Source organism: Aphidius gifuensis, linkage group LG3 (assembly GCF_014905175.1).
Source record: "Aphidius gifuensis isolate YNYX2018 linkage group LG3, ASM1490517v1, whole genome shotgun sequence".
Lineage (NCBI taxonomy): Eukaryota > Metazoa > Arthropoda > Insecta > Hymenoptera > Braconidae > Aphidius > Aphidius gifuensis.
The window spans coordinates 61367-84761 of NC_057790.1; the positions used below are offsets into that span (position 1 = coordinate 61367).

The 23395-nt window shown below is 25.4% G+C and overlaps 12 protein-coding genes across 14 annotated transcripts; 4 read left to right on the plus strand and 8 right to left on the minus strand.

The window, feature by feature from the left end:
• Nucleotides 1–980: 980 nt before the first annotated feature.
• LOC122851163 (NSFL1 cofactor p47) lies at nucleotides 981–3985 on the plus strand. Of its 2 annotated transcripts, XM_044150222.1 has the most exons (5): nucleotides 981–1248; nucleotides 1313–1398; nucleotides 1515–2124; nucleotides 2204–2495; nucleotides 2575–3972. In XM_044150222.1, exons 2-5 carry the CDS (start codon nucleotides 1330–1332, stop codon nucleotides 2909–2911), a joined length of 1308 nt encoding a protein of 435 aa, XP_044006157.1. In that variant the 5' UTR covers nucleotides 981–1248; nucleotides 1313–1329; the 3' UTR covers nucleotides 2912–3972. The 2 variants fall into 2 exon arrangements, with proteins under 2 accessions (XP_044006157.1, XP_044006156.1); XM_044150221.1 differs by having other exon boundaries at nucleotides 981–1398; nucleotides 2575–3985.
• Nucleotides 3121–5117, minus strand: LOC122851162 (putative uncharacterized protein DDB_G0282133). The gene is made up of 2 exons (XM_044150220.1): nucleotides 4919–5117; nucleotides 3121–4824 (listed from the first exon to the last, which is right to left on the minus strand). The coding sequence occupies exon 2, from the start codon at nucleotides 4718–4720 to the stop codon at nucleotides 3245–3247; it is 1476 nt and encodes a 491-aa protein (XP_044006155.1). The 5' UTR covers nucleotides 4721–4824; nucleotides 4919–5117; the 3' UTR covers nucleotides 3121–3244.
• Nucleotides 5118–5183: 66 nt separating this feature from the next.
• Nucleotides 5184–7500, plus strand: LOC122851164 (gamma-tubulin complex component 4). Of its 2 annotated transcripts, XM_044150223.1 has the most exons (3): nucleotides 5184–5391; nucleotides 5455–5620; nucleotides 5681–7500. In XM_044150223.1, exons 1-3 carry the CDS (start codon nucleotides 5323–5325, stop codon nucleotides 7444–7446), a joined length of 2001 nt encoding a protein of 666 aa, XP_044006158.1. In that variant the 5' UTR covers nucleotides 5184–5322; the 3' UTR covers nucleotides 7447–7500. The 2 variants fall into 2 exon arrangements, with proteins under 2 accessions (XP_044006158.1, XP_044006159.1); XM_044150224.1 differs by lacking the exon at nucleotides 5184–5391 and having other exon boundaries at nucleotides 5461–5620; nucleotides 5731–7446.
• A 34-nt stretch (nucleotides 7501–7534) lies between these two features.
• Nucleotides 7535–8852, minus strand: LOC122851172 (osteoclast-stimulating factor 1-like). Its single transcript, XM_044150232.1, has 5 exons — nucleotides 8455–8852; nucleotides 8326–8372; nucleotides 8148–8265; nucleotides 7859–8073; nucleotides 7535–7771 (listed from the first exon to the last, which is right to left on the minus strand). The coding sequence occupies exons 1-5, from the start codon at nucleotides 8510–8512 to the stop codon at nucleotides 7535–7537; spliced, it is 675 nt and encodes a 224-aa protein (XP_044006167.1). The 5' UTR covers nucleotides 8513–8852.
• Nucleotides 8720–9917, minus strand: LOC122851171 (vesicle transport protein USE1). Its single transcript, XM_044150231.1, has 4 exons — nucleotides 9712–9917; nucleotides 9585–9637; nucleotides 8923–9503; nucleotides 8720–8858 (listed from the first exon to the last, which is right to left on the minus strand). Exons 1-4 carry the CDS (start codon nucleotides 9802–9804, stop codon nucleotides 8818–8820), a joined length of 768 nt encoding a protein of 255 aa, XP_044006166.1. The 5' UTR covers nucleotides 9805–9917; the 3' UTR covers nucleotides 8720–8817.
• Nucleotide 9918: 1 nt separating this feature from the next.
• LOC122851169 (tryptophan--tRNA ligase, mitochondrial) lies at nucleotides 9919–11539 on the plus strand. Its single transcript, XM_044150228.1, has 5 exons — nucleotides 9919–10136; nucleotides 10229–10396; nucleotides 10475–10737; nucleotides 10839–10960; nucleotides 11028–11539. The coding sequence occupies exons 1-5, from the start codon at nucleotides 10029–10031 to the stop codon at nucleotides 11537–11539; spliced, it is 1173 nt and encodes a 390-aa protein (XP_044006163.1). The 5' UTR covers nucleotides 9919–10028.
• On the minus strand, nucleotides 11433–13108 carry LOC122851168 (reticulon-4-interacting protein 1, mitochondrial). Its single transcript, XM_044150227.1, has 4 exons — nucleotides 12781–13108; nucleotides 12468–12691; nucleotides 12159–12368; nucleotides 11433–12073 (listed from the first exon to the last, which is right to left on the minus strand). Exons 1-4 carry the CDS (start codon nucleotides 13040–13042, stop codon nucleotides 11582–11584), a joined length of 1188 nt encoding a protein of 395 aa, XP_044006162.1. The 5' UTR covers nucleotides 13043–13108; the 3' UTR covers nucleotides 11433–11581.
• A 122-nt stretch (nucleotides 13109–13230) lies between these two features.
• Nucleotides 13231–14971, minus strand: LOC122851166 (WD repeat-containing protein 55 homolog). The gene is made up of 4 exons (XM_044150226.1): nucleotides 14242–14971; nucleotides 14095–14168; nucleotides 13629–14016; nucleotides 13231–13544 (listed from the first exon to the last, which is right to left on the minus strand). The coding sequence occupies exons 1-4, from the start codon at nucleotides 14712–14714 to the stop codon at nucleotides 13235–13237; spliced, it is 1245 nt and encodes a 414-aa protein (XP_044006161.1). The 5' UTR covers nucleotides 14715–14971; the 3' UTR covers nucleotides 13231–13234.
• A 276-nt stretch (nucleotides 14972–15247) lies between these two features.
• LOC122851174 lies at nucleotides 15248–15823 on the plus strand. The gene is made up of 3 exons (XM_044150235.1): nucleotides 15248–15364; nucleotides 15452–15638; nucleotides 15715–15823. The coding sequence occupies exons 1-3, from the start codon at nucleotides 15275–15277 to the stop codon at nucleotides 15801–15803; spliced, it is 366 nt and encodes a 121-aa protein (XP_044006170.1). The 5' UTR covers nucleotides 15248–15274; the 3' UTR covers nucleotides 15804–15823.
• On the minus strand, nucleotides 15818–18167 carry LOC122851170 (reticulon-4-interacting protein 1, mitochondrial-like). The gene is made up of 4 exons (XM_044150229.1): nucleotides 17362–18167; nucleotides 17045–17268; nucleotides 16746–16955; nucleotides 15818–16675 (listed from the first exon to the last, which is right to left on the minus strand). The coding sequence occupies exons 1-4, from the start codon at nucleotides 17678–17680 to the stop codon at nucleotides 16184–16186; spliced, it is 1245 nt and encodes a 414-aa protein (XP_044006164.1). The 5' UTR covers nucleotides 17681–18167; the 3' UTR covers nucleotides 15818–16183.
• Nucleotides 17965–22056, minus strand: LOC122851165 (solute carrier family 35 member F5). The gene is made up of 6 exons (XM_044150225.1): nucleotides 21907–22056; nucleotides 20591–21826; nucleotides 20154–20497; nucleotides 19255–20093; nucleotides 18930–19181; nucleotides 17965–18848 (listed from the first exon to the last, which is right to left on the minus strand). The coding sequence occupies exons 3-6, from the start codon at nucleotides 20463–20465 to the stop codon at nucleotides 18776–18778; spliced, it is 1476 nt and encodes a 491-aa protein (XP_044006160.1). The 5' UTR covers nucleotides 20466–20497; nucleotides 20591–21826; nucleotides 21907–22056; the 3' UTR covers nucleotides 17965–18775.
• LOC122851173 lies at nucleotides 22045–23298 on the minus strand. Its single transcript, XM_044150233.1, has 3 exons — nucleotides 23075–23298; nucleotides 22821–22994; nucleotides 22045–22749 (listed from the first exon to the last, which is right to left on the minus strand). Exons 1-3 carry the CDS (start codon nucleotides 23157–23159, stop codon nucleotides 22523–22525), a joined length of 486 nt encoding a protein of 161 aa, XP_044006168.1. The 5' UTR covers nucleotides 23160–23298; the 3' UTR covers nucleotides 22045–22522.
• Between the last annotated feature and the right edge of the window lie 97 nt (nucleotides 23299–23395).

Below are 23395 nucleotides of genomic sequence, written 5' to 3' on the forward strand. Positions count from 1 at the left end.
TATAATACTAAATATTATTGATAAATTATTATTGAATAATTGTCAAGATAAGGAGACCATTAAAAAAGCTATTATTTATCATTTATTATCAGAGTCAATTATTAATGATGAAAATAAAGATGAGCTTATAAATGTATTGACAAAGTGTGTTGATAAAATTAATCAGAGTTTTGATTTTTTGCATAAATGGATTAATCATGGCTTTCCACAATATTCAATAAATTTAAATGCTCTATTATTATCATCATCACAAAGTAAATTAATATTTTCAATAAAAACAATGTTTTACAGAACACAAATTGGTGATGATAAAATTGATATTGATAAACTACTTCTTAAAGGACAAATTACAAATACTCTTTCTTCTACATTGTTGTCAAAATCTTTTGATGATAAAAATATGTCATCATCATCATCATCATCATTTGGCATTGAAAATATATATTTATTAGGGGCAATGTGGGATTTTGATAAACAATGTATTATTCCAAGTCAACCAAAAATTATTTGGACAAATGTACCATTAATTATTTGTTACTTACATACTTTTGATAGACTTGTTGTTGGTGAATCCAATTACTTGTGTCCACTATACAAGTCAATTAATTCGACCGATAGTCATGATGATGATGACAATGACAATTTTATTGATGAAATTAATCTGTCGACTGGAAATATATCATATTATTGGATTAAACGAGGGACATGTCTTTTTTGTTGTTGTAATTTTAAATAAATAAAATTTACTACCTTTATTATCTATTTGTATTATAATTATCATCATTGATAATGTCAATTGCATTGTCTTTATCACAGTGTACATACTTGAACGTTTTTCACAGTTTTTCACAGAAAAAAGAAAAATTGATCAAAAAAAAAAAACAATAAACAAAAGTCGTTACAGGAGTAAGTAGGTGCTTCCATCTTTCGGTTTTTAATGCATTTCTATATGTGTGTGTGTATACCTATATGAATTAATTTACGTTGTTGTATGTGTGAACACTACATATTTCTTTTGTCATCCCCGTTGGCAAAAATTTGTAAAAATGACAACAGCAACATAAAATAATAATTAATAACAATAATAACAATAGTTGAGTACAAGTTAATTGAATTGTAATATTTATATTTATTTTCAATTAAATATACCTACCGTCTTGATAAATTTATCCAGAGGTTAATAATTAATATACAACAACTACATCAAATATCAATCACCGGTGATTAAATTCAAGAATCAAAGTCAAGGTGATAAATATTTTATAAATTATTTTTATTATACATTAAATAATAATAATAAAAACAATGGAAGATCTTATAACCCAATTTATGGAAGTTACTGGGGTTGATCGTGAAAGAGCTGAATTTTACATTGCTTTGTCAGCTAATCAGCTTGAGGTGAGACAGCACATTTTTTTTTTTTTTTTTTAAATAAAATTATATAATAAAACAAATACTGATTTTCTTTTTAAAAGCATTTATAAATAATAATAAATAAATGTTTGTATATACAGGTTGCACTTGCAACATTTTATGAAGCAAGTGACAATGGACCTGGTGAGTTAGATTTGGAATCTGTTGTTGAGCAAATTGATACTCAAGACGCTGAAGAATCTCTAGATCAGCCAGAGACAACACCTGATAATACAGAACGTAAAACATCATCATCATCATCAGCAGCAGCAGCAGCAACAGCAACAACAACTGGTGAAGCATCAAGTGAAACATTAAGCTTTAAAATGGATACAACAACATCAAAATCAAAAAATAAAATAAAAACAAATTCAAGAATAACAACACTGAGCTCACTTCAGAATAAAGATGATAGTTCAGATGATGAAGGACAACAAGCATTTTATGCTGGTGGATCAGTACACAGTGGTCAACAAGTACTTGGTCCAAATAAAAAGAAAAAAAATGACATTGTCAATGATATGTTTAAAAAATGCCAAGAACAATCTGTTCCTCCATCTGAAAGATCATCTTCATCATCGTCATCATCATCGTCATCATCAAATACTCATAATCATAATCATCATCATCATCATCATGGCTCATCACAAAGACCCAGTACATTCAGTGGTACTGGCTATAAATTAGGACAAACAACTGAAGATACTGAAGGTAATATTAAATAAAATTAAATAAAATTAAATAAAACAAGTTATATTTATTAATCAAGATAAATGAATTGTTGTTACAGTTATACCTTCAGCATCAGGTAATGCTGAAAATTCATCAAATAGTGGATTAATTGTATTGAAATTATGGCGTGATGGTTTTACTGTTAATGATCGTGAATTAAGATCTTATACTGATCCAGAAAATCATGAATTTTTGGCTGCAATAAAACGTGGTGAAATACCAATGGAAATACGTCAAGAAGTTCAAGGTGTTGAAGCACGTTTAGATATGGAAGATCATCGTCATGAAGAATATGTACCAGCAAAACCAAAAGTCATGGCATTTGCTGGTAAAGGACACAAACTTGGAAGGTAATTTATTTTATTTAAAAATATAAATATTATTTGATTGATTATTTATTTACAATTTACAATTTATTATTTATTATAGTCCATCACCAGCTACTGTTGGTATGACTGTACCATCAAATCCAGCTGATCAAACAGCAAATGAAACATTGGCACGTAGTCAATTAAATTTGTCAAATGATACACCAGTAACAACAATTCAAATAAGACTTGCTGATGGTCAAAATATACGTGAACAATTTAATTTGAGTCATACTATTGGTGATATCAGAAGATTCATTGTGACAATGAGACCACAATATGCAAACTTGAATTTTAATTTATTAACATCTTATCCGACCAAAGAACTCACTGAAGACAGTCAAACAATTCAAGATGCTTCTTTACAAAATTCAGCTATAATGCAACGTCTCAAGTAGATAATAATATTATACTTACTTATATATTTTTTACTTGTTTCAATGTTTATTGAAAAATGAGATGATTTTTTTTTTTTTTTTCTTTAAACTTTTATAAATTGCGATAAACATCATCCATCATCATCATTATTATTATTATGAATTATGAATTATTATGATCATTATTGTGAAAAAATAAAAAATAAAAACTAACATTATAATAATATGAATTTGTTTATTTTTTTTTTTATTTTTTATTATAAAACAACAATAATGAGATACACAATGGTTATAAAAATTATACTTGTTATTTATTGTTCGTACATCAGCAGATTGTGTGTGTGTGTTTACGAGCTAATAAAATAATTTACCACTAATGTAATATTGGAATATTTGAGAATTTGTCATAAATTCAGCAAATTTTAAAAGGCCATTTTCAAATAGCTGATTTTTATTTTTATCATCGATGAAACATTTTTCATATTTATTTATAACAACAAAATCATTCATATTATCTTTTGTTATTAATTTGTTATCAGCAATATTATTAATATTGTTTATTAATTTATAAACAAATCTTTGTTGAGTAAATTTATTATTTACAAGTCTACGTGTTGCTCGTAATATTATTGGAGTTGTATTATTAAATGAATCATGAGATGCCATGTCTGTGCAATATGTCACAACATTTATTTCATATCTATCAATATTTTTATTATTTCCAAGTATTGTTGTGTCAGCAGCCTCAGTTGTACCAAAAAATACACTTTTATCAATATTTGATAAAAGATTTAAAAATGATGAATGATGATTTAAATTAAGATATTCATTCCATTCAAAAGTCATGGAAAATGCAGCCTTATTGTATGAACGATAAATGCAATCAGTTTCAATTATTTTACGTAAAATAAAACTTGGCATATTTTTATATGGAAAATTCCATGTTACTGTTGTATATGTAAAGCTATTATTACTATTACTTGTTAAAGCTGCCAATGCTTTGAGACCATTATTAAACACATGAGATATTATATCTGAATTATAAATTATAAAATTATTTAATCCAATATAATGATTAAATGACAAATAACTAATCATGTCCATTCTTTTTGGTAAATTATTTGAGTTTGAGTTGTATGGTGTAATGCATATTGCCATGGCACTTTTATTATTATTATTATTATTATCATCAATTATTGTATGAACACTTTGATAAATATACTCATCATTGTTTGTTGCTGTTGATGGTGATGATGAATACTCAACACCAATTACTTGTTTATCATTGTCAATGGCCATTTGACATTTGCATGTTAATATAAAACCAGAATATGTTTTGTCACCTTCATAAACATCATTTGTGCTTTGTGGCTGATGTGTACTATCCATAACAACATATGAAAAATCACCAGGTACACTGACAATGTTGTTATTATTATTATTTTCATTATTATAATTACCACCACCATTATTATCATCATCATCATCAATGTATATTTTACATGAATAATTAATAATATCAGTATCTTCACCAAATGCTATTGTTTTAATTTCATAATCATTAACTCTGTATGATGAATAAACATAAAAATTATCAGATAATCTTTGCCATGATGATATTGGCTCTGAATAATCACTATTTAATCTCATTGATATTGGCATATTTGATGTACAATTATCATAATAATAACCATTTTTCATTGGTTTACCAAAATAATTAAATACTTGAAGTACAAATCTCAGCTTGTTGTATTCGTGTCTGTAAAACATTAATGCAATCAAACTAAATGCTGCAGTTAATGTCAATGCTGCCTGATGATATTTTCTCATTTTATTTATATTATTATTATTATTATGTTAGGCACTGAGGTAATTATTCTGATTTATTTTATTAATTTATTATGATAACACCATCAGTTGTTTGTTGTTACACCCTGTAAAGGAAATAATCAATAAAATTGAAAAGTACATAGGTACATGTGTTATGAAAAAATTTGTAAACAAATACCTATATATCTTACAACTTACATTTCTTTTAAATAATAATCCTACAAATTGTTGCACAAATATTTATTGTTTTACACTTTTAAAAATATTCAAGTATTGTTGTTCAATCAATAATAAAATAATATCAGGCCATAGAAATAGTGATTGTCAAAATTATAATAGTGTTTAGTAATGTGTTTAGATTAGACATATACTTTAAGAGTTTGTAAACAAACAAAAAAAAATAATAATAATCAGCATACATAAACTAAAAAAAAAGAGGGCACCACCATCTGGACACACAAAAAATATAATAATAATAATAATAAAATAATTGCAAACTGACATTTTAAATTATTGGTAAACAAATAACAATTGATATAAATAAATTATAGGTACATTTAAATATAGTTTCACAGATGATTTATTAAATAACAATATAAAAAATGTTGCACGAGCTTTTGCTGTCATTGTGGGGATGCTCCACGAGTTTGGAAAAAATTGTTGAGAGTGATGTAAGTAAAAAAAATATTAATAATAATTAGATAATATAATTTATTTATTTTTTTTTGAAATAGTCAATTTTGTTGGATAAATATTTTCATCCTGGTGAAAGAGGCTTAATCAAAGAAATTCAACAAATAGCCAATGACTGCAATTTCATCAGATCATTTATCAAAACAAATTCAACAACTAAATCATCATCATCATCATCATCATCACATGTTATTATCAACACAAATGGTATGTAATTATTGTAAATTAATAAATTGATAATTTACATTGAATGAAAAATAATTACAGATGAAAAAGATGAATTTAATGTTATACTCAAAGAAGGATTGTATCTTCAGGCATTATGTGATGGAATGGACAAAGCATTGGAACCATTTAGAGATGAAATTGCTGATTTAGAAAAATGTATATTACACAATGCTCATACACCAGCAACAACAATACTATCTCGTATCGAAAAATATCAACATTTATTTAATATATTAAAATACATAATACGTCAAATAAATAGTTTAAAAATTCATGGATGTGCATTGTTACAGTGTATTCATCAACAAATACATACTGGTATGCCTGAAGTTAAATTGGCACTTGAAAAAATGTCACACTGTGTACATGCTATTTTTTATAAACAATTAACAAGTTGGTTATTGTATGGTCAACTTGAAGATGTACATAAAGAATTTTTTATTCAAAAAACAAAGACCAATAATAATAATAATAATACACAAGAAGCAGCAACAACAACAACAACAAGTGGAGTTGGTAAAAAAAAAATTGTTGATATGTGGAATTATGATATTGTTGTTGACATGTTACCATCATACATTAGACTATCATTGGCCATGAAAATATTGAGTATTGGTCAAACAATAATAATATTTGGCAATGATCCACGTCAACATGATTGTTTGTTAAAAGCTGTTGAAAAAAATGAAAATCCAGTATGGGGTGAAAAAGAACACGAGTATTTTGGTAAACTTCAAAGTCTACAAATGAAAGCAATATTTGATGTGACTGAATTTGAAAATACAATTGATGAATTAAAAAAATGTGTGACAAAATTATTGTGGCAAGTTGCTGTTGATGATGCACAATTATTTCAACAACTTAAATTTATCAAAGATTTTTTTCTCATTGGTAGAGGTGATTTATTTTTGGATTTTATTAAATTAACATCACATTTATTAAATAAAATGCCAACAAGTCACACATCAAGAGATGTTAATCTTGCATTTCAAATGACTATGAGAAAAATGATGCTTAATGATGAAAGTGCAATGGATTGTTTTAATTTTGCATTACCACTACCACCAATAACAGAAACATTACAAAATAATAACAGCAATAATAATAATAATGAAATTAATAATTTAAATAAAGAACGTGATCGTGATGATCCAATTGATAAACAAGGATGGGGTATTATTGTACTTCAGTATAAAGTTGTTTGGCCATTGCAACTTTTATTTAATCCAAAATCACTTGTTAATTATAATATTATATTTAGATTTTTATTGAGAGTTAAAAAAACCCAAATTAATTTATGGAAATTATGGTCAGAGCATGCACGTTCAAAAAATATTGATATTGGTGTATTACAATTGAGAAATAATCTTATTTTTATTCTTGATAATTTACAATATTATTTACAAGTTGATGTATTGGAAAGTCAATATACTGTTATGGAAAATTGCATTAAAAATACTAAAAATTTTGAGGATATACAAACAGCTCATTCAATTTTTTTAGCAAATATTATGTCACAAACATTTTTAACTGGTAATGCTGAAAATAAAAATCCAGTTAATAATTTAATTAGATTATTACTTCGTCTGTGTGATGATTTTATTGTTCAATCATCAATGTGGGAAGTTACAGCATTACTAAGTACAGAAAGAGAAGAACTCAAAATTTTAACAGACACATTAAGCACCATTATGGATTTACTTATTAAAACATTAAATAGAGTTCACAATCAACCAAGTGGTAAACACTTGGCACAATTACTTTTGCGTCTTGATTTTAATCGTTGGTTTAGCAAACAAATGTAAATTTATTATTTATTTTCATTCATTAATATTAATAAATATTATTAAATATAAAAAGTCTTGTATTATATACCCTGAATAATTTATTTTTTTATTCACTGTCATCATTGTAATCATCAGCTCCATATCCATAATCACGATCATCACACGGCTTACGTTTTGTTAATTGTATTGCATTTATAATTGCAGCATCACATGTTAAATTTTCAGCCAATAAATTATCATTATTTCTGAGTGATGTGTCAGCACCAAATGCCAGTAGCAATTCAATTGTCTCAAGATGTTTATGACTTGCAGCAATATGAAGTGGTGTATCACCCATTTTATTCTTGAAAAAAAAAAAAAAAATTAAAAATAACAATGAATTTCTAATAAAAATAATAATAACAGTTGTCAAGTTAATTTATAAAAATACCTGAGCATTAATTGCTGATGACATTTCTAAATTTAATAGATAACGAACACAATCAATATGTCCAGCACGTGCTGCCCAATAAAGTGGTGTGTTGCCAGCTGCATCAAGACCAGTTGGTGATACACCACTTTTTAAACATTCAGTGAGAAATGAAATGTTGCCTCGTCTTGCTGCTTCATGAAGTGGCAATTCAACTTCTTCTGTTTGTTCTTCAACTAGAATAATTATTAAAATTATTATAATATTTATTTATTTGTTTATTTATTTATTTATTTATTTATTTATTTACCATAATTTGAAGGTATAAGACCATCTTTATCTCCACATTTAGCTTTCCACCAATTTGATTGAGTGTCTCTGTCATAGACATAAAGTACTTGTCCCTCGTCAAATGACAATTCATCAGCCTTATATGAAAAATAATCATTTATAATAATTGACTTATATATTATAATAATAATACTTACATGTTGAGCTGTATAATTGTAAAGGGCTCTGACTACTTTGACTTTACCTAAAATAATAATAATAATAATAATAATAATAATAATAATAATAATATGTACTGTACATTTTGTAATTAAAAAAATATTTACCAGGTCTTCTAATTGGCCTTGGTGGTTGATTACTCAAATTTTCGACATTTCCCTCCATCGTGATTCGTAACTACAGACAGACTACAGTGTACAGCTGATATCATTAATTGATCATCATCATCATCATCGTATCTATATACAATACATTCAGCTGAATACGCATGTATGTATGTATGTATATTATGATAACAAGTTGCCATGACATATTGACATGCTGGCCCTTATATTAGATACAGTTTAATAAGTTTAATAATAAAAAATTAAATACAATATAATAAAATTTTATTAAATAAATTATAAATAACAGCAAAAACAAATTTATAAAATAGCAGTAGTATTTATTTTTGTAAATAAATGTGATAATCATACTTTTTTCTTGGCAAATTTCATAAATATAATCATATCTGTAACAAAAAATAATATTATATTAATATTTATTACAATACAGATCAATATATAAATACTTACTGAAAAAAACAGTCAAAACAAATACAACCATAATCCAAACCCAACATCTCCATTGTGATTTAGTATGTTCCTCAAGTCTTAATGTTTCGTTTTTTAATTTTTCTGTATTTTTATCAGTTAATTCATCTGATTTAATAAGTTTATTAACGTCTTTTGTTATAAATGCATTTGCTGTTAATGCATGTTCTTTCATACTTGATGTCATCATCATCATATTTTCAGCTATTTTTTCTTGCATATCATTATTGTATTTAAGAATTGAATTTAAATCGTCATCTTGATTTGATGATGGACTCAATAAACGTTGTTTAAGACCATCTTTTGATGAATTTGAATTAAATAATTCAGCTCTCAATTCTTTGTTGTATTTTGCTGATGTTTTTTGATGTATTTGAGTTGTTATACTGGATGTATTGTTATTATCATTGGATATTGATGATAAGGATGATGATGATGTTTTACTTAACATTTGAGTTGCTGCAATTCGTTCAATTGGACTAGACAATTTTGCTGTTTCAATGATTCCTTTGAGAAATTTAGTTCTTTTTATATATTCAGAAATTGTATCTTTAGCTGGTTTACTAAATTAAATTAAATTATCATCAATCAATTAATGTCCATATGTTATGATTTTATTATTATAATTTGACAAATACACTTACTCTATCAAATCATCATTCAATTTTTTAACCAATTCATCAAGTGCCAAAACATACTGAAATTTAATAAATAAAATATTATTTTTTTATATTAGGTATATTAGGTATACCAATAATAAATGACATTTACCTTTTCTAATCTCCAATTTTCACTAACATCTTCCTTTGCCATTAATTCACATTTAGCAAGTAATCTTCTTACATTAACTTCAAGCCGAGACATTGTTTGTAGTTGCTATTTGCTATTAATTTACTCTAAAATCAAAATGACAAGATGAATTGAATATTTATCAACAAAAACAACAACACAATGATGATAATAATAATCAAGTTAGATCTTAGATGGCAGCCATATTTGTATGTAGTTTATTGCTAAATACCAATGAGTATTAACCTTTATATTTACTTTTAAAAAAACACAATCAAAATAAATAATATACCTAAACAATGTTGTCAACAATTAAAAATTGCAAAAATATCTCTCGATGTTTTAGTGAATTAAATAAATTAAAAAAAATTGACAATCAAAAGTACAGATTGTACAGTAATAAAAAGGTAAGTAATAAAATAGTTGCTTATTAAATTAATAATAAATATCTATTATTTTTGGTTATTATTAAAAAAATAAAATAAATATTTATCAATAGAAAGCAGCGGTTGTTTATCCAAGACGAGTATTTTCTGGTATTCAACCAACAGGTACAATTCATCTGGGTAATTATTTGGGTGCCATTAAAGAATGGGTCAGACTTCAAAATTCAAATGATGATGTAATTTGGAGTATTGTCGATATGCACGCAATGACTGTACCACCGGTATATTTTTATTTATTAATTAAATTAATTTATTTTATTATTAAATTTATTTATTATTGTATTTATTTTATTATTCAGGAACCAAAACAATTGAGAGAAAATATTGTTAAAGTTGCTGCAACTTTATTAGCATGTGGTATTGATCCAGCAAAATCAATTTTATTTCAACAATCAACAGTACCAATGCATGCTGAATTGGCATGGATATTTGGTTGTATGACAACAATGCCTCGTCTCGCTCAACAACCTCAATTTAAAGAAAAAAGTGAAAAATTAAAAGATATACCTTTGGGATTATTTACATATCCTGTATTACAAACAGCTGATATATTGCTTTACAAGTATATTAAATTTAATTTTTATTTTAAAAATACCCCATATACCTAAATTAATTCGTAGTTTAGTTTATGATTGATGACAATTTTAATGATAATAATTACAGAGCAACTCATGTACCAGTTGGTGAAGATCAAATTCAACATTTACAATTGGCACAACATATTTCACAATTTTTTAATGTCAAATATGGTGAAACATTTCCAACTCCTGAACCACTTATAAATAGTAAATATTATTATTTTTAATATACCTATATCTATAACTTTATACAATTTATTTTTATTTTTCATAGAATCAAGTGGACGTATTAAATCTTTACGAGAACCAACTAAAAAAATGTCAAAATCAAGTGAATATAAAAAAAGTTGTATTTATTTGACTGATCCACCAGAAACAGTTTATCAATATATTAAAAAATCAGTTACTGATTTTACATCAGAAGTAACATATGATCCTGATGAAAGACCTGGTGTATCAAATTTAATAACAATTCATTCACTTTTACTTGACAAAACAGTTCAAGAAATTTGTCAAGAATCCAAACAACTAAATACAGGACAATATAAACTTTTAGTTGCTGATGTAGTTGTTGAAAAACTTAAACCAATTAGAGATGAATATTTAAAGCTCATTAATGATACAGGCTATGTGTTGGATATCTTAAAAGATGGCTCATTAAAAGCACACAATATTGCCAGTAATAATTTACCAGATATCAAAAATAAAATTGGATTTTCTGGTGATGTAGTAATACAAGAATCACAAATAATAAATCAAAATAAAAAAAAAATTGAATCAACATAAAAAAAAAAAAAAAAAGAAAACCATTGTCTTGTGTAAATATATTTAATTTTTCATGTTAATGACTATTTTACCTCTCAAATGACCTTGAGAAACTCGTTGATAAGCTTGAGGTAAATCATCAAATTCATAAACTTTTTTAACAACTGGTTTAATTGCATTAGTCTCAACGAGTTTTTGAATCATATCTATTCCTGTTGATGATGGTGCAAAAAATCCCCATTTAACAAAACTTTTGTTGTCTTTAACTGGAATATTGTATTTTAATAAATCACCAATATTTTTAATTGCACCAAATACTAATCCATGCTCATCAATATTTTTTAATAGAGGTGAATTTAGAGTAATGTATGTCGAATGTAAATATCCTTTTCTTTTTATTTCATCTGTTCCTTGATTACAACAGTCCAATATAATGTCATATGGTCCTTCTTGATTTATTTTATCATCACATTTTGATTCTTTGTAATCAATTACTTCATCAGCACCTAAATTTTGTAACAAAGATACTGCATCACTGCTGCAAGTTGTCACGACCTATTAAATAGTGCACATGTTAATAGGTATACCTATCAATAACAATCATGTTTTTTAAATAAATAAATAAATAATATACATGTACCTGTTGATTCCAAGCTTTGGCAAGTTGAATAGCCATTGTTCCAACACCACCAGATCCACCAAGAATTAATATTCTATTATTTTGTCTTGATGGAATTGCTGTTTTATAACATAGACCACCAGTTATCCACAATGAAGACCAAGCTGTTAGTCCAGAGTATAAAATACTTGATGCATCAATGTGACTTAAATTATTTGGTTTTTTAGCTACCTAAATAATTAATCAAAAAGATATTATAAATTAGCTAGTCAAGTTGAAATGATTTTTCAATATACCTAAATAATAATAATAATAATAATAATAAAATACCAAATTTTCATCAACAATAACATGACTAGCATGACAGCCTTGTTGTTCAACAGGTACAACACCCCAAACTTGATCTCCTACTTGAATATTGTCATTGGGGATACCATGACCTTTTGCAACAACAACACCAGAAAAATCACGACCAAGTGTCAGTGGAAATTCAATGCCTGTGTTTAATTTTTTTGCTTGTCTCATTATATTCAACACTGTTGATCCATAGCCCTCTGTAAATTTAATAATTTAATAACAAAATATACCTAAGTGTTAAATTATTTTAATTGACAAATTAATTATAATTATTATTGTTTATTACTGATCATGGCAACATCAATGGGATTAATACTGGCAGCTTTAACTTGAACAATAAGTTGAGTTGGTCGAGTTATTATTGGCATATGAGTACTTGACAATTTTAATTCATTTAAATCACCATATGAATGAATTTGCCAGGCTTCAACTTTATTAGAAAAAAAATTTTCTTTTATTTTTGTTGATGCCTGTGATAAATTTCTGTATTGAATAATGCAAAGACATTTTGTTAATTTACATTTTCTTGAAATTGCAGATTTAAACATTTTGTCAGACAATTACAGTAGGTGTATATAGTTTGTTTACTTTTTATTTATATTAGATATTTTGTCTACAAGGTTATGATGATGATGGTTTTAAAATCAGTTAAGGCTAGGTTGAATTTTTTATTTTATTGTTTATTTTTTTTAACTAAAAAAAAAAAAATAAATGATGAAAATTAATTAAATTAACAAAGATTATTCATTCAAATCTTGAAAAAATGCTGATCGATTTTGTATTTTACTGCTTTTCAAATATTTTTCTGGTTGTCTACGTTTTTTTCCTCTCTTTTTTTTTCTTGCAGTATTTTTATTACTGCTATTATTATCATCATCACTTAAATCTTCAAAATAATTTATATTCCAAAATTGTACATAATTTTCATTTGATGATGAACAAGCAATAAGACCACCATCACCAGAATGATCAAGTGATTCAATTGTATTTTTTCTACCATGAACTTGTCCAACAACTCCACGACATCTGTTTGGACCAATTCCATATGCCCTAAAAGTACCAAAAATAATAATTAAATACTTATATTAATAATAATAATAATGATAATGATTAAATATTAATATTATAAATTACCTGAGAACACCATCATTTTCACCAGCAATAAATGTATCATCAGTTATTGGTACAATACAATTTATTGGTGATTTATTTTTATTTACAAAATAATCAACATGTGCACCAAATTTACCCCACTGAAAAATATACATTCCACCTAAATTATTTGTAGTTACTAATTTTGTGCCATTTTTAAATATTCCAAGAGATGTTAGTAGGCCATCCTTGCCACATTCTTCAGAGTCAATAAGTTGTCTTGTGTTCAAGCTCAATGTTGTTAATACATTTGAGTTGCTTGCACAAACAAGCCACTCTTTATCATCATTTGTTAGCATTGAATTTACTGAATTTTTTGTAACTTCAACTGAGAATATTGGTGTTGTTGTATTTTCTCTAATGTCCCAAACTAGCAATCAAACAATTAAACAATTAATCAATTATTGAATTAATAATATTAATTTTTTAATTTAATAAAAATACCTACGTTTAACACAACCATCATCATCACCAGTTGCAAAAAGATTTTCATCAACAATTGTTGTTGTATAAATTGGACAACTGGAAAAAAAAAAAAAAAAAAAAAAACAAATTAAATATAAATAAATAAAATGATGTTGTTTATTGAACTTACTCGTGAGCATTTTCATAAAAACGTTTCCATTTTTCAGTTTCAAAATCAACAATAACAATTTGCGTTGACATGTCTGTTGATGTTGAATAAAATGTTTGTCCATCATCAGATATTTGTAAATCACGACAACTATCTTCATGCATTTCCATTGTTGATAATAGTTCATTTGACTCATTGTTATAATTGTAGCTTATAATATTTCCCTCCATGGTACCAAATAATATTATATTTTTATTTGGATGAAAACATACTTTGGCTGCTGGTTCATCAAGCTCAATATCTGGTGGATGATCACGTTTTAAAATTTGTGATTCTTCAATTTTTTTAACAAGTTCATCTTTTTCCTCTTCATCATCATCATCATCATCATCATGAGTCTTGACAGTGTCAACAATGTTAACATGTTTACTTTGGACATCTTCATATCCTGAACTGGAATCATCACTACTAACATCAGATGAATCAGATTGCATGGTGTTGTTTTTTTTAATTTGTCTCTTTATTATTGTTATTGTTGTTTTATACTTTTATTTTATTTATCTGATGACTATTTAAATTTAGTTGAATAGCTGAGGTTATATTTATTGAATATTAATATGATTAACATGTGGATGTGGTGAAACTGGCAATGCTCGAGAATTCAATACATACATTGACAATTTGCGTATCTATGTGTATCTGTGTGTTTCCACCACCACCAGTGATTACGTTACAAACAAAAACAGTTGCCACTTTTTGATTCTTCTTCTACTTCCCTTTCGTCGCACATCCCACATGTTCCCAATGTTACCTTATTTACTAAGTTGGGTCCGTTGAAGAACATTGAAGAAAATTGGAAAAAATCTCGTTCAATAAATAATAATCATTTGTTTACGACCAGTAGCACGAGCAACACATGTTCAACAGTTCAACACCTTGTGCGTCGAAATCAAACAAAGCCGGCAAATTTTTTCATTTATTTAATAATAATTAAATAATTGTGTATTATTTAATATTGTTGGTTAATTAAATTAATTAATTAAATATATTCATCATGAGTGGCATTCAAAGAGTTCGAGTTAATGGAAGAAGCCTTGGTCGTTTTATCAACGGACAAGTCACATTAATTGGCACCATAGCCAAAGTAAGTTTATTTTATTTTATTTTTTGATTATTTTTCTTCTATCTAATACTTGATTGAGTGATAATAAATTAAACAATTTTTCAACAGTTTGGCAGTACACGTAAACACATTGAACTTGATTCAACTGATCAAATGAAAATAAATGTATCATTGAAGGATGAAATTCAAGCTGATATTGGTGCAGTTGTTGAAGTTTGTGGTATTGCAAATTCAAAGGCAACAATTATTGCTGATTCTTATGTTGTTTTTGATGCTGAAGACGCTGTTGATTTTGGTAATTATCATTTTGTCATTTAATTAATTAACAAACAAAAAAAATTATTTTTAACATTAATATTTTCTTTGTTTAGATCAAGAGGATTACAATGACTTTTTGACCATTCTTCATGTGAAAGTTGATCAAAATCGAAACCTCACAGAAGCCTTTGGTTACAATTAACCATACATCTTATCTTTTTTTTTTTTCTTCAATTCAATTTCATTTAATTTAATATTTATATCTTTTTTTTTTTTTTCTTTTGTATGTTTATTATGTTATTAAACATGTAGTCAACAACAACAACAAAAACAAAAACAACATGTATGAGATGTCACTAGACAGATGTCATTCCTCAATGTAAATTCATTAAATAAAATTAATTTTCTTAAAATTATAATATTGTTATTTTTGTTAATTAATGTTGTAATAAAAATAATTAAATTTACACACATAAACAATTAAAATATTATTGATAAATGATCAAACGCAATTTATTATTATACAAAAATACGAAAAAAGAAAAACAACAATTGTTATTGATTTTTGAAAAGAAAATTAAATTATTGTTTCATGTCAATGACAATTTTTCCACGAAGATGACCTTTGTCAACTCTCTCGTATGCTTTTGGTGTGTCTTTGAATGGATAAACTTGTTGTACAATTGGAACAAGTTGATTATTATCAACAAGTTTTTTTAAAAATGCAATTCCTTCTGGTGATGGTGTAAAAAATCCCCACTTGTACCAACCCTTGTTGTTATTACCAGGCATATTATATTTAACAAGATCCCATAAACTTGTTATACCACCAAAAACAACACCATATTTATCAGTATTATTTAACAATGGTGAATTTAAACTGATGAATGTTTTGTGAATAAATCCACGTCTTTGAACATCTTCAAGACCTTGATTTGCTGCATCCAATATAACATCATATTTTCCTTCATTTTTAATTTTTTCATCAGCATCATCAGCACGATAATTAACAACAACATCTGCTCCAAGTTTTTCAACAGTTTCAACAGCATCAGGACTACAAGTTGTTATTACCTAAAAATTTATCATTTAATAATAATATAAATTTATAGTTATTATTTAGTTAGATAATAATAATAATTACTCGAAGATTCCAAGCTTTGGCAATTTGAATAGCCATTGATCCAACACCACCAGATCCACCAAGAATAAGTATTTTCATTCCATCTTGTTTTCCATTTTTAACTTTTGTTTTTAAATCACCTGTAAACCACAATGCTGACCATGCTGTTAATCCAGCATAAATAACACTTGCTGATTCAATATATGTCATATTTTTTGGTCTTTTTGTTACCTAATAAATTTGATTATTTAATTAATAATTGTTGAAATAATAAAATTGTTGTTGTTGTTACTGGCTAATGGAAAATAATAATTATATACCCATGTTTTGTCACTGACAATGTGACTGGCATGACAACCTTGTTTTTCTGGTGATACAACACCCCAAACTTCATCACCAATTAATAATTTATCATCAGGAACATTGCTACCTTTTGCAACAACAATACCAGAAAAATCACGACCAACAGTCAATGGAAATTCTGATCCAAAACTCCATGTATCAAGTGTTCTCAATAAATTCAGAACATTTTTACCATATCCACCTAATATTTGAAATAAATAAATTTATAATTACATCATCAAGTAGATATATAGTTATATAACAGCTAGATTTATAAAAATTAAATTAAACTCACGTGTCATCATGGTGTCAAGTGGATTAACACTTGATGCTTCAATTTTCACCAAAACATCATTTGATTTTAAATTAATTGGTATGACATTTTCAGCTAATTTTAATTCACCAATACCTCCATATGAATTTATTTGCCAAATTTGAATTTTACCATTTTGATTTTGAGTTTCTGATGATGATGATGATGATGATGACATATTTTTAGCAATGTCGAGATCACAGTTAATCAGTTGCAAAGGACAAATTGCGATTAATAAAAATACGAGTGTGTTGAGGTATGATAAAGATAACATATTGTTATTGGCTCTTTCTATTTTCATGATATATTTATGTGTGATGTTAATAAATTGCGAGTCAAGCTCTTTATTTATATTTATTTATATAGATAATTTTACCCCCTGTTTTTCTGTTTACTCAAAAAAGAAAAAAAAAAAACAGTGCCATCTGGATTTTTACAAAATTAGCTTTTCTTGACTGTTCTTGACGCATGATGATGATGATGATGATGATGACCAGATGATGATCCTTGGAAAACTACAGATATTGTTATTCAATTCATATTCAATTACACAAACATGACCTCGATTTTTATTCATAACAATTATTCAATGTGTTTTTCCATTTATTTATTTATTTATTTTTTAACAATATAATATGGACATTTATTTATAATATTTAATATAATATATGTACAATAAATATACAGATTTTATTTGTAAACAATTTACCAATAATTAGATATAATAGATCATTAAATTTTTTTTTATATCACAAAATTATAATATAGTTATACACTATGTTAATGACAAAGAAGAATCATTAATTCTGGAATTTATTATTAATTTCATTTCATTTTTGTGCGCAAATTGTTGTTGTTGTTTTTTTTTTTTTCAAATTTAATTTAATTATCAGGAAGATGAAAATTATAAGCAGTCTTAAAAATTTTTAATATTATTGATATTATCAATTTACATAGAATTTATATCTTCACTTTGAATTATTTCTTAGAAAAATATTTAATAATACATTATTCATTAAAAGATGCATTTTCTTTTTTTTTTTTTTAATTTTCAAAGTGACTAGATATCTAAGACATCTAAGTATATTTGGTCAAAATTTTTTTTTTTTTTTTGTTCAATTAAGTACGTTTTTTTTTATACTATATATTTTTAACAAAGACTTATTGATAAATCATAAAAATATCTCACTTGTGGTGTCTTAAATTATTATATAAAGAAAGATGATGATTGTAAATGTAAATTAAGTACACACATATTAAAATGATTCAAGTGTACTATTGATATATGCCCCAACACTTTTCTTTGATCACAATTCATCATTATATAATTAGTTTATAATAAATAATGTTGTTGTTGATGATTTTTAATTTATTTTGTAAATGCATATTGAATATTTCAAGCCTCGTGATCTTCACTATTATTGATACTAATTAATGATTCAGTTTGTTCAGCTTCAAAATCTGGTATTCTAATTTATTTAAATAAAATATACCTATATGTTAGTATTAGATAGTATATATAATAAATAAAATAAAAATATATATTTTACCTTGTTACTGTTGTTGAATTTTTTTGAAATATTTTTTTGTATATATTTTTAAAAACATCAAAAACAGGATCCCAATTATCATAATGTGACAATAATGATATTGTTATAAATGCAATAATCATTGGTATTAATCCAAGATAAAAAACTAATGAATATTTAATTTTTTTAAGTAATACATCAGCAATCATTGACATTGGCATTGTCATACTAAATGCAAGTGTTGTTATTAATGATGTTGTTAAAAAACATCCCCTAGAAAATGAAAAAAATAACAAATTAAATTGTTGTTACTATTATTATTAATAATAATAATAAAAATAATTACCATAGCCATAAAACTTGACTAAATACTGTTCCAACAAGTGCCATGACAATTAAATATGTCCATTGATGTGAATTTGGCCATTCAAAAATTTCCCAATGTCCATAATCAAGTATAAAAAATATTGGCCAAAATAATAATATATTAAATAAACCAACAAAACCAAAAAACATTGGAATATCCATACGATCTTCATGATCAACTTTTTTTTTAATAAATACTAAATATGTTGAATAAAAAAATGCACTTGTTAATGATAATATAATACCACTTGTTGTTGTTGTTGTTGAATTATTATTATTTTCATTATTAGCAAGAGCTATTAAAGCAAGACCACATATACTTGTTACAATTGATATTAGCTTTGTCAATGTAAATTTATCACCATTATTACTCGGCCAAAATATTGTCAATAATAGTGTAAATAAACTTGAAGTTGATGATAATATTGTAACAATATATTTATCTGTCGTTTTTAATGATAATTCATATGTATAATTTGTTAAAAATAATAATAAACAATATATAAATGATATTTTTGCAATTTTTTTAATTGTAAATTTATGTGCTTGTTTACGTGCATATTCATCAGCTCTAATTGTCGCTTGATAGCTTAATCTAGCTAATAATGCCTCGGTGGCATCACTCTCAGACATATGACGTACTTCAGCAACTTTACTAAATCTAACTGATTTATTTATTGATGAATCATCACTCTCAGTGTCATTTGATGAAACATTATTATATTGATCTGATTTTTTAATTGGTACAAATGTTGAATCACTTAAATTTGTATTTGTATCTGTATAAAAATTATCATCATCAACATTTGGATCAATAAACTGTAAATAATAAAAATTTAATTAAAATTAATATTAAATATTATTGTTAATAATAATTACAGTATATGCTGATGATGGTTTTGTGCATCGTTCTCTCCATGGTGACCAAAAACATAATCCCAACAAGTACAATGTAAACATTGATGTATTAACATATGTATTAAAAAATGGTTTATCAAATGTTGCATCTTTATAAATATATTGTGTTAATTTTGAACTTGACACCCAAATAATATCAACCAATAAAAGTATCAATAAACCAAGTATCATTCTTTGTGATTTGTTCATTATTGCAGCAAGTTTATGAGGATCCTCCGTCATCCCCGACTGTCTTCTTTGTCGTAATTCAACAGAACAACTCATCATCATCATTAATTAATTATTCATTTTTTAAATGTTTTTTTCTGCAAACAACAACAAAAAAAAAGACAAGAGGTTATTGTTCAAGTTATTATATTTATAATATGATACAAATTAATTGATAAAATTAAACTTACATATTTTCTTACTAAGACAATTATTTTCATGTCTAATTGATTGATCAGCTGCATTTTTACATCATACCGGTGTGTGTAAAGTCATTAAATTTATTGATTTTATTCTAAACAACAACAACAACAACTTACCTATATTATTATTGATATTATTTTTATGGAAAAATTTAAAACTCTTTTTTGATGTTTATTATTAATCTAAATATATATTTTTTTTTGACAGTTGTTATCATATGGTCGTAGAGTATTTTGACGTATCTTGATTTTTGACAACTTGACAACTGTTGTGTGTGTGCATACCACACATACGCACACACACATATTGCTAAGGAGAAAAAAAAATAAATATCCGTTAGAGGCTCTGAGGTGTAATTTTTAAAAATAATAATTATCCAATATATTTTTACGATAAGTAAAATTTAAAATTTTTATTATTTATAAATATACTTAGCTTGGGATTTTTCATTTGAAAATGATGATCTTTTTGCACAGTGTTTATTTGTAATATCAACGAGTCCATTTGCTAATGAAAGTATTGTTTTTTTTTTAAATTGAATTATCAAGAGTAGTATATATACAAGAAATACATGATTTTTTATTAATGTCATCAATTGATTGATTATTATTTTTATTTTTATATACATATAGATACAAAAAAAATATCAATCAATTTAGAAAAAGTTAATAATAATAAAATAACAAATAGAAAATTTATTGAAATGAATTGTTTCATTGTTTCAACAAAAAGTCAACAATCTCAAGGTAGGAGCTGTATGTATACTAAACTAAATATAAAATTTTATGTGCAGTTTTTGTGATGAGTTTTATTTATTTGATTGATATACAATTGTATAATGCAGTTAGCGACTTGACGCTTTAATTTATTTTTCAATTTATATTTTGTTTATATACTTGTATGTACATAAAATTTGAAAATAAAAACAACAAGTAAATCATCAATTAATTGTTAGATAAATATATATTATTTAAATGAAAAACTTTGTAGATTTTTTCGTTCATGAAATAAACGATTTTTCATATGATTATCAGGATTACAATGATTTTTAACAATATTATCCAGTTCAATAATTAGTGATAATATGGTCTTGGACACTGTATTGGTAACAGTACTACAAGGAACACATGATTTTTCATTGTCACCAATATAAGTTACAGCACCAGAGCGTCTAGACATGTAATCACCATTCAAAAGTCCTGGATCATAAATAATCGATGAGCCTATTGCGATAAATAAATAAATAAAATTATTATATAATTATATATTATGAAAAATAATAATTGCGAGTTTGTTGTCTTACCATTTGTTATTGTGACATTGCTTATTAAACAAACAAATATAATAATACTACAATATGTTGAAATTAAGAAATTTGAAAATTTTAATGAATTTTTTATTAGCTGCATATTGATGCAAGAATAAATAATAAAATGCAAGCTTTCATATATTTTTCATATATTTTATACTCTTATATTTATACGATTGTAATAATAAAATGATATTAAAAATATTAACAAGTATATACTTTATGTTATTTCATTTGATTTTTAATTGAATGTATATCAATTGTTTTTATTTGAAGATATAAAGATTGTGCGTGTAAGAAAAAATTGAAAAAATTAAATTCGCATATAAATATTTAATAGCATGTTTATATTTTTTATTTATACAGATAAATATAATTTAAACAAACTTTTATAATATTTTTTTTATTAATTAAATATATCGCACAATGAAAAGAATTATTATATGGGAAAAATTATTATTTTCAAAATATTATATATTTTTATTGAAATTTTCATGATAATTGTATGATAATAATAATAATAATAGATATATTGTTATTGTTGTTGCTGTTGTTAACATGCAAAGCGTATGTTTTTTAGAATAATAATTGTTAAGAGAGAGAGGAAAATTTAACCGTTCCACGTGTAACCATTTGGTCTGAATAATGGTGGTCGTGGTCTTGGTGGTGGTGTTGTTGGTGGTAAATTTAAACGATAATAAGGATGATCATTATCTCTTGCTTCAGAAAATGATGATTCTAAATAAGATGGTTTTCTTTTATTTGGTATACCCCATACCATTCGATTGTATTTACCTGGAGGTGGCCATGATCTTGTTTCAATCGAAATTTTTCCATCTAAATAATAATAATAATAATTACAAAATGTGTACAATAAAAATATATGTATGTAAATTAATTTGTTAGACCTCTAGATTTTTTAGATGAGCCAGTGCATTTTTTTTGAGTAACACTTTCAAGTTCATTCAATAATGATTTGATACTTTCAATTGAATTTGCGACAATATTGCAAGAAACACATGATGATGATTCCTTATTTATATTATCCAATTGTCGATACTCGGAGTGTTGTAGTGATGATGCTAAAATGCATGTATTTAGTAAAAATAATATATATACAATATATTATAATATAATAATTAGAAAAAGGAGATAAACTTACCATCTGTATTAATACTAACATTAATAATAACATATATTAAAATGAATATTTTAATAAATCTAAATGAATTTATTATTAAATTCATATTTTTTTGAGCTTTAATATCTTGTTGAGCTTTAAAAGTTTTAAATTTTTAGCTATATTTATACGAGTTGAACTTTATACCATCATAGTCTTACTTTGACAATAATTGTTTTTCATGTGATTATATATTTAGCAATGTCACGCTTTTATTGTTTTTCAATTTATTTAACAACATTTATTTCAATTAACACTCTTTCATATACGAAATAAAATAATATTATATATCATTTAATTCTA

Bases quoted from the DNA above. Each gene is read 5' to 3' on its own strand.
- LOC122851163 (XM_044150221.1), top strand. From the start codon at position 1,306: ATGGAAGATCTTATAACCCAATTTATGGAAGTTACTGGGGTTGATCGT. The intron at 1,399-1,514 runs GTGAGACAGCAC...TTGTATATACAG, and splicing joins TGTCAGCTAATCAGCTTGAG to GTTGCACTTGCAACATTTTA. The intron at 2,125-2,203 runs GTAATATTAAAT...TTGTTGTTACAG, and splicing joins AACAACTGAAGATACTGAAG to TTATACCTTCAGCATCAGGT.
- LOC122851162 (XM_044150220.1), bottom strand. From the start codon at position 4,720: ATGAGAAAATATCATCAGGCAGCATTGACATTAACTGCAGCATTTAGT.
- LOC122851164 (XM_044150223.1), top strand. From the start codon at position 5,323: ATGTTGCACGAGCTTTTGCTGTCATTGTGGGGATGCTCCACGAGTTTG. The intron at 5,392-5,454 runs GTAAGTAAAAAA...TTTTTGAAATAG, and splicing joins AAAAAATTGTTGAGAGTGAT to TCAATTTTGTTGGATAAATA. The intron at 5,621-5,680 runs GTATGTAATTAT...AAATAATTACAG, and splicing joins TGTTATTATCAACACAAATG to ATGAAAAAGATGAATTTAAT.
- LOC122851172 (XM_044150232.1), bottom strand. From the start codon at position 8,512: ATGGAGGGAAATGTCGAAAATTTGAGTAATCAACCACCAAGGCCAATT. The intron at 8,266-8,325 runs GTAAGTATTATT...TTTTCATATAAG, and splicing joins ACAATTATACAGCTCAACAT to GCTGATGAATTGTCATTTGA. The intron at 8,074-8,147 runs GTAAATAAATAA...TAATTATTCTAG, and splicing joins TCTTATACCTTCAAATTATG to TTGAAGAACAAACAGAAGAA.
- LOC122851171 (XM_044150231.1), bottom strand. From the start codon at position 9,804: ATGTCTCGGCTTGAAGTTAATGTAAGAAGATTACTTGCTAAATGTGAA. The intron at 9,504-9,584 runs GTAAGTGTATTT...AATTTAATTTAG, and splicing joins TTGAATGATGATTTGATAGA to TAAACCAGCTAAAGATACAA. The intron at 8,859-8,922 runs GTAAGTATTTAT...TTTTTGTTACAG, and splicing joins TGTTTTGACTGTTTTTTTCA to ATATGATTATATTTATGAAA.
- LOC122851169 (XM_044150228.1), top strand. From the start codon at position 10,029: ATGTTGTCAACAATTAAAAATTGCAAAAATATCTCTCGATGTTTTAGT. The intron at 10,137-10,228 runs GTAAGTAATAAA...ATTTATCAATAG, and splicing joins GATTGTACAGTAATAAAAAG to AAAGCAGCGGTTGTTTATCC. The intron at 10,738-10,838 runs GTATATTAAATT...TAATAATTACAG, and splicing joins GCTGATATATTGCTTTACAA to AGCAACTCATGTACCAGTTG.
- LOC122851168 (XM_044150227.1), bottom strand. From the start codon at position 13,042: ATGTTTAAATCTGCAATTTCAAGAAAATGTAAATTAACAAAATGTCTT. The intron at 12,369-12,467 runs GTATTTTATTAT...TTAATTATTTAG, and splicing joins TTATTGTTGATGAAAATTTG to GTAGCTAAAAAACCAAATAA. The intron at 12,074-12,158 runs GTACATGTATAT...ACTATTTAATAG, and splicing joins CCAAAGCTTGGAATCAACAG to GTCGTGACAACTTGCAGCAG.
- LOC122851166 (XM_044150226.1), bottom strand. From the start codon at position 14,714: ATGCAATCTGATTCATCTGATGTTAGTAGTGATGATTCCAGTTCAGGA. The intron at 14,169-14,241 runs GTAAGTTCAATA...TTTTTTTTCCAG, and splicing joins TTTTATGAAAATGCTCACGA to TTGTCCAATTTATACAACAA. The intron at 13,545-13,628 runs GTAATTTATAAT...TGGTACTTTTAG, and splicing joins GAAAATGATGGTGTTCTCAG to GGCATATGGAATTGGTCCAA.
- LOC122851174 (XM_044150235.1), top strand. From the start codon at position 15,275: ATGAGTGGCATTCAAAGAGTTCGAGTTAATGGAAGAAGCCTTGGTCGT. The intron at 15,365-15,451 runs GTAAGTTTATTT...ATTTTTCAACAG, and splicing joins TAATTGGCACCATAGCCAAA to TTTGGCAGTACACGTAAACA. The intron at 15,639-15,714 runs GTAATTATCATT...TTCTTTGTTTAG, and splicing joins TGAAGACGCTGTTGATTTTG to ATCAAGAGGATTACAATGAC.
- LOC122851170 (XM_044150229.1), bottom strand. From the start codon at position 17,680: ATGAAAATAGAAAGAGCCAATAACAATATGTTATCTTTATCATACCTC. The intron at 17,269-17,361 runs GTGAGTTTAATT...TTCAAATATTAG, and splicing joins ACTTGACACCATGATGACAC to GTGGATATGGTAAAAATGTT. The intron at 16,676-16,745 runs GTAATTATTATT...ATAAATTTTTAG, and splicing joins CCAAAGCTTGGAATCTTCGA to GTAATAACAACTTGTAGTCC.
- LOC122851165 (XM_044150225.1), bottom strand. From the start codon at position 20,465: ATGATGATGATGAGTTGTTCTGTTGAATTACGACAAAGAAGACAGTCG. The intron at 19,182-19,254 runs GTAATTATTTTT...TTCATTTTCTAG, and splicing joins AGTCAAGTTTTATGGCTATG to GGGATGTTTTTTAACAACAT. The intron at 18,849-18,929 runs GTAAAATATATA...TAAATAAATTAG, and splicing joins AATTCAACAACAGTAACAAG to AATACCAGATTTTGAAGCTG.
- LOC122851173 (XM_044150233.1), bottom strand. From the start codon at position 23,159: ATGAATTTAATAATAAATTCATTTAGATTTATTAAAATATTCATTTTA. The intron at 22,995-23,074 runs GTAAGTTTATCT...CATGCATTTTAG, and splicing joins TGTTAGTATTAATACAGATG to CATCATCACTACAACACTCC. The intron at 22,750-22,820 runs GTCTAACAAATT...ATTATTATTTAG, and splicing joins CTCATCTAAAAAATCTAGAG to ATGGAAAAATTTCGATTGAA.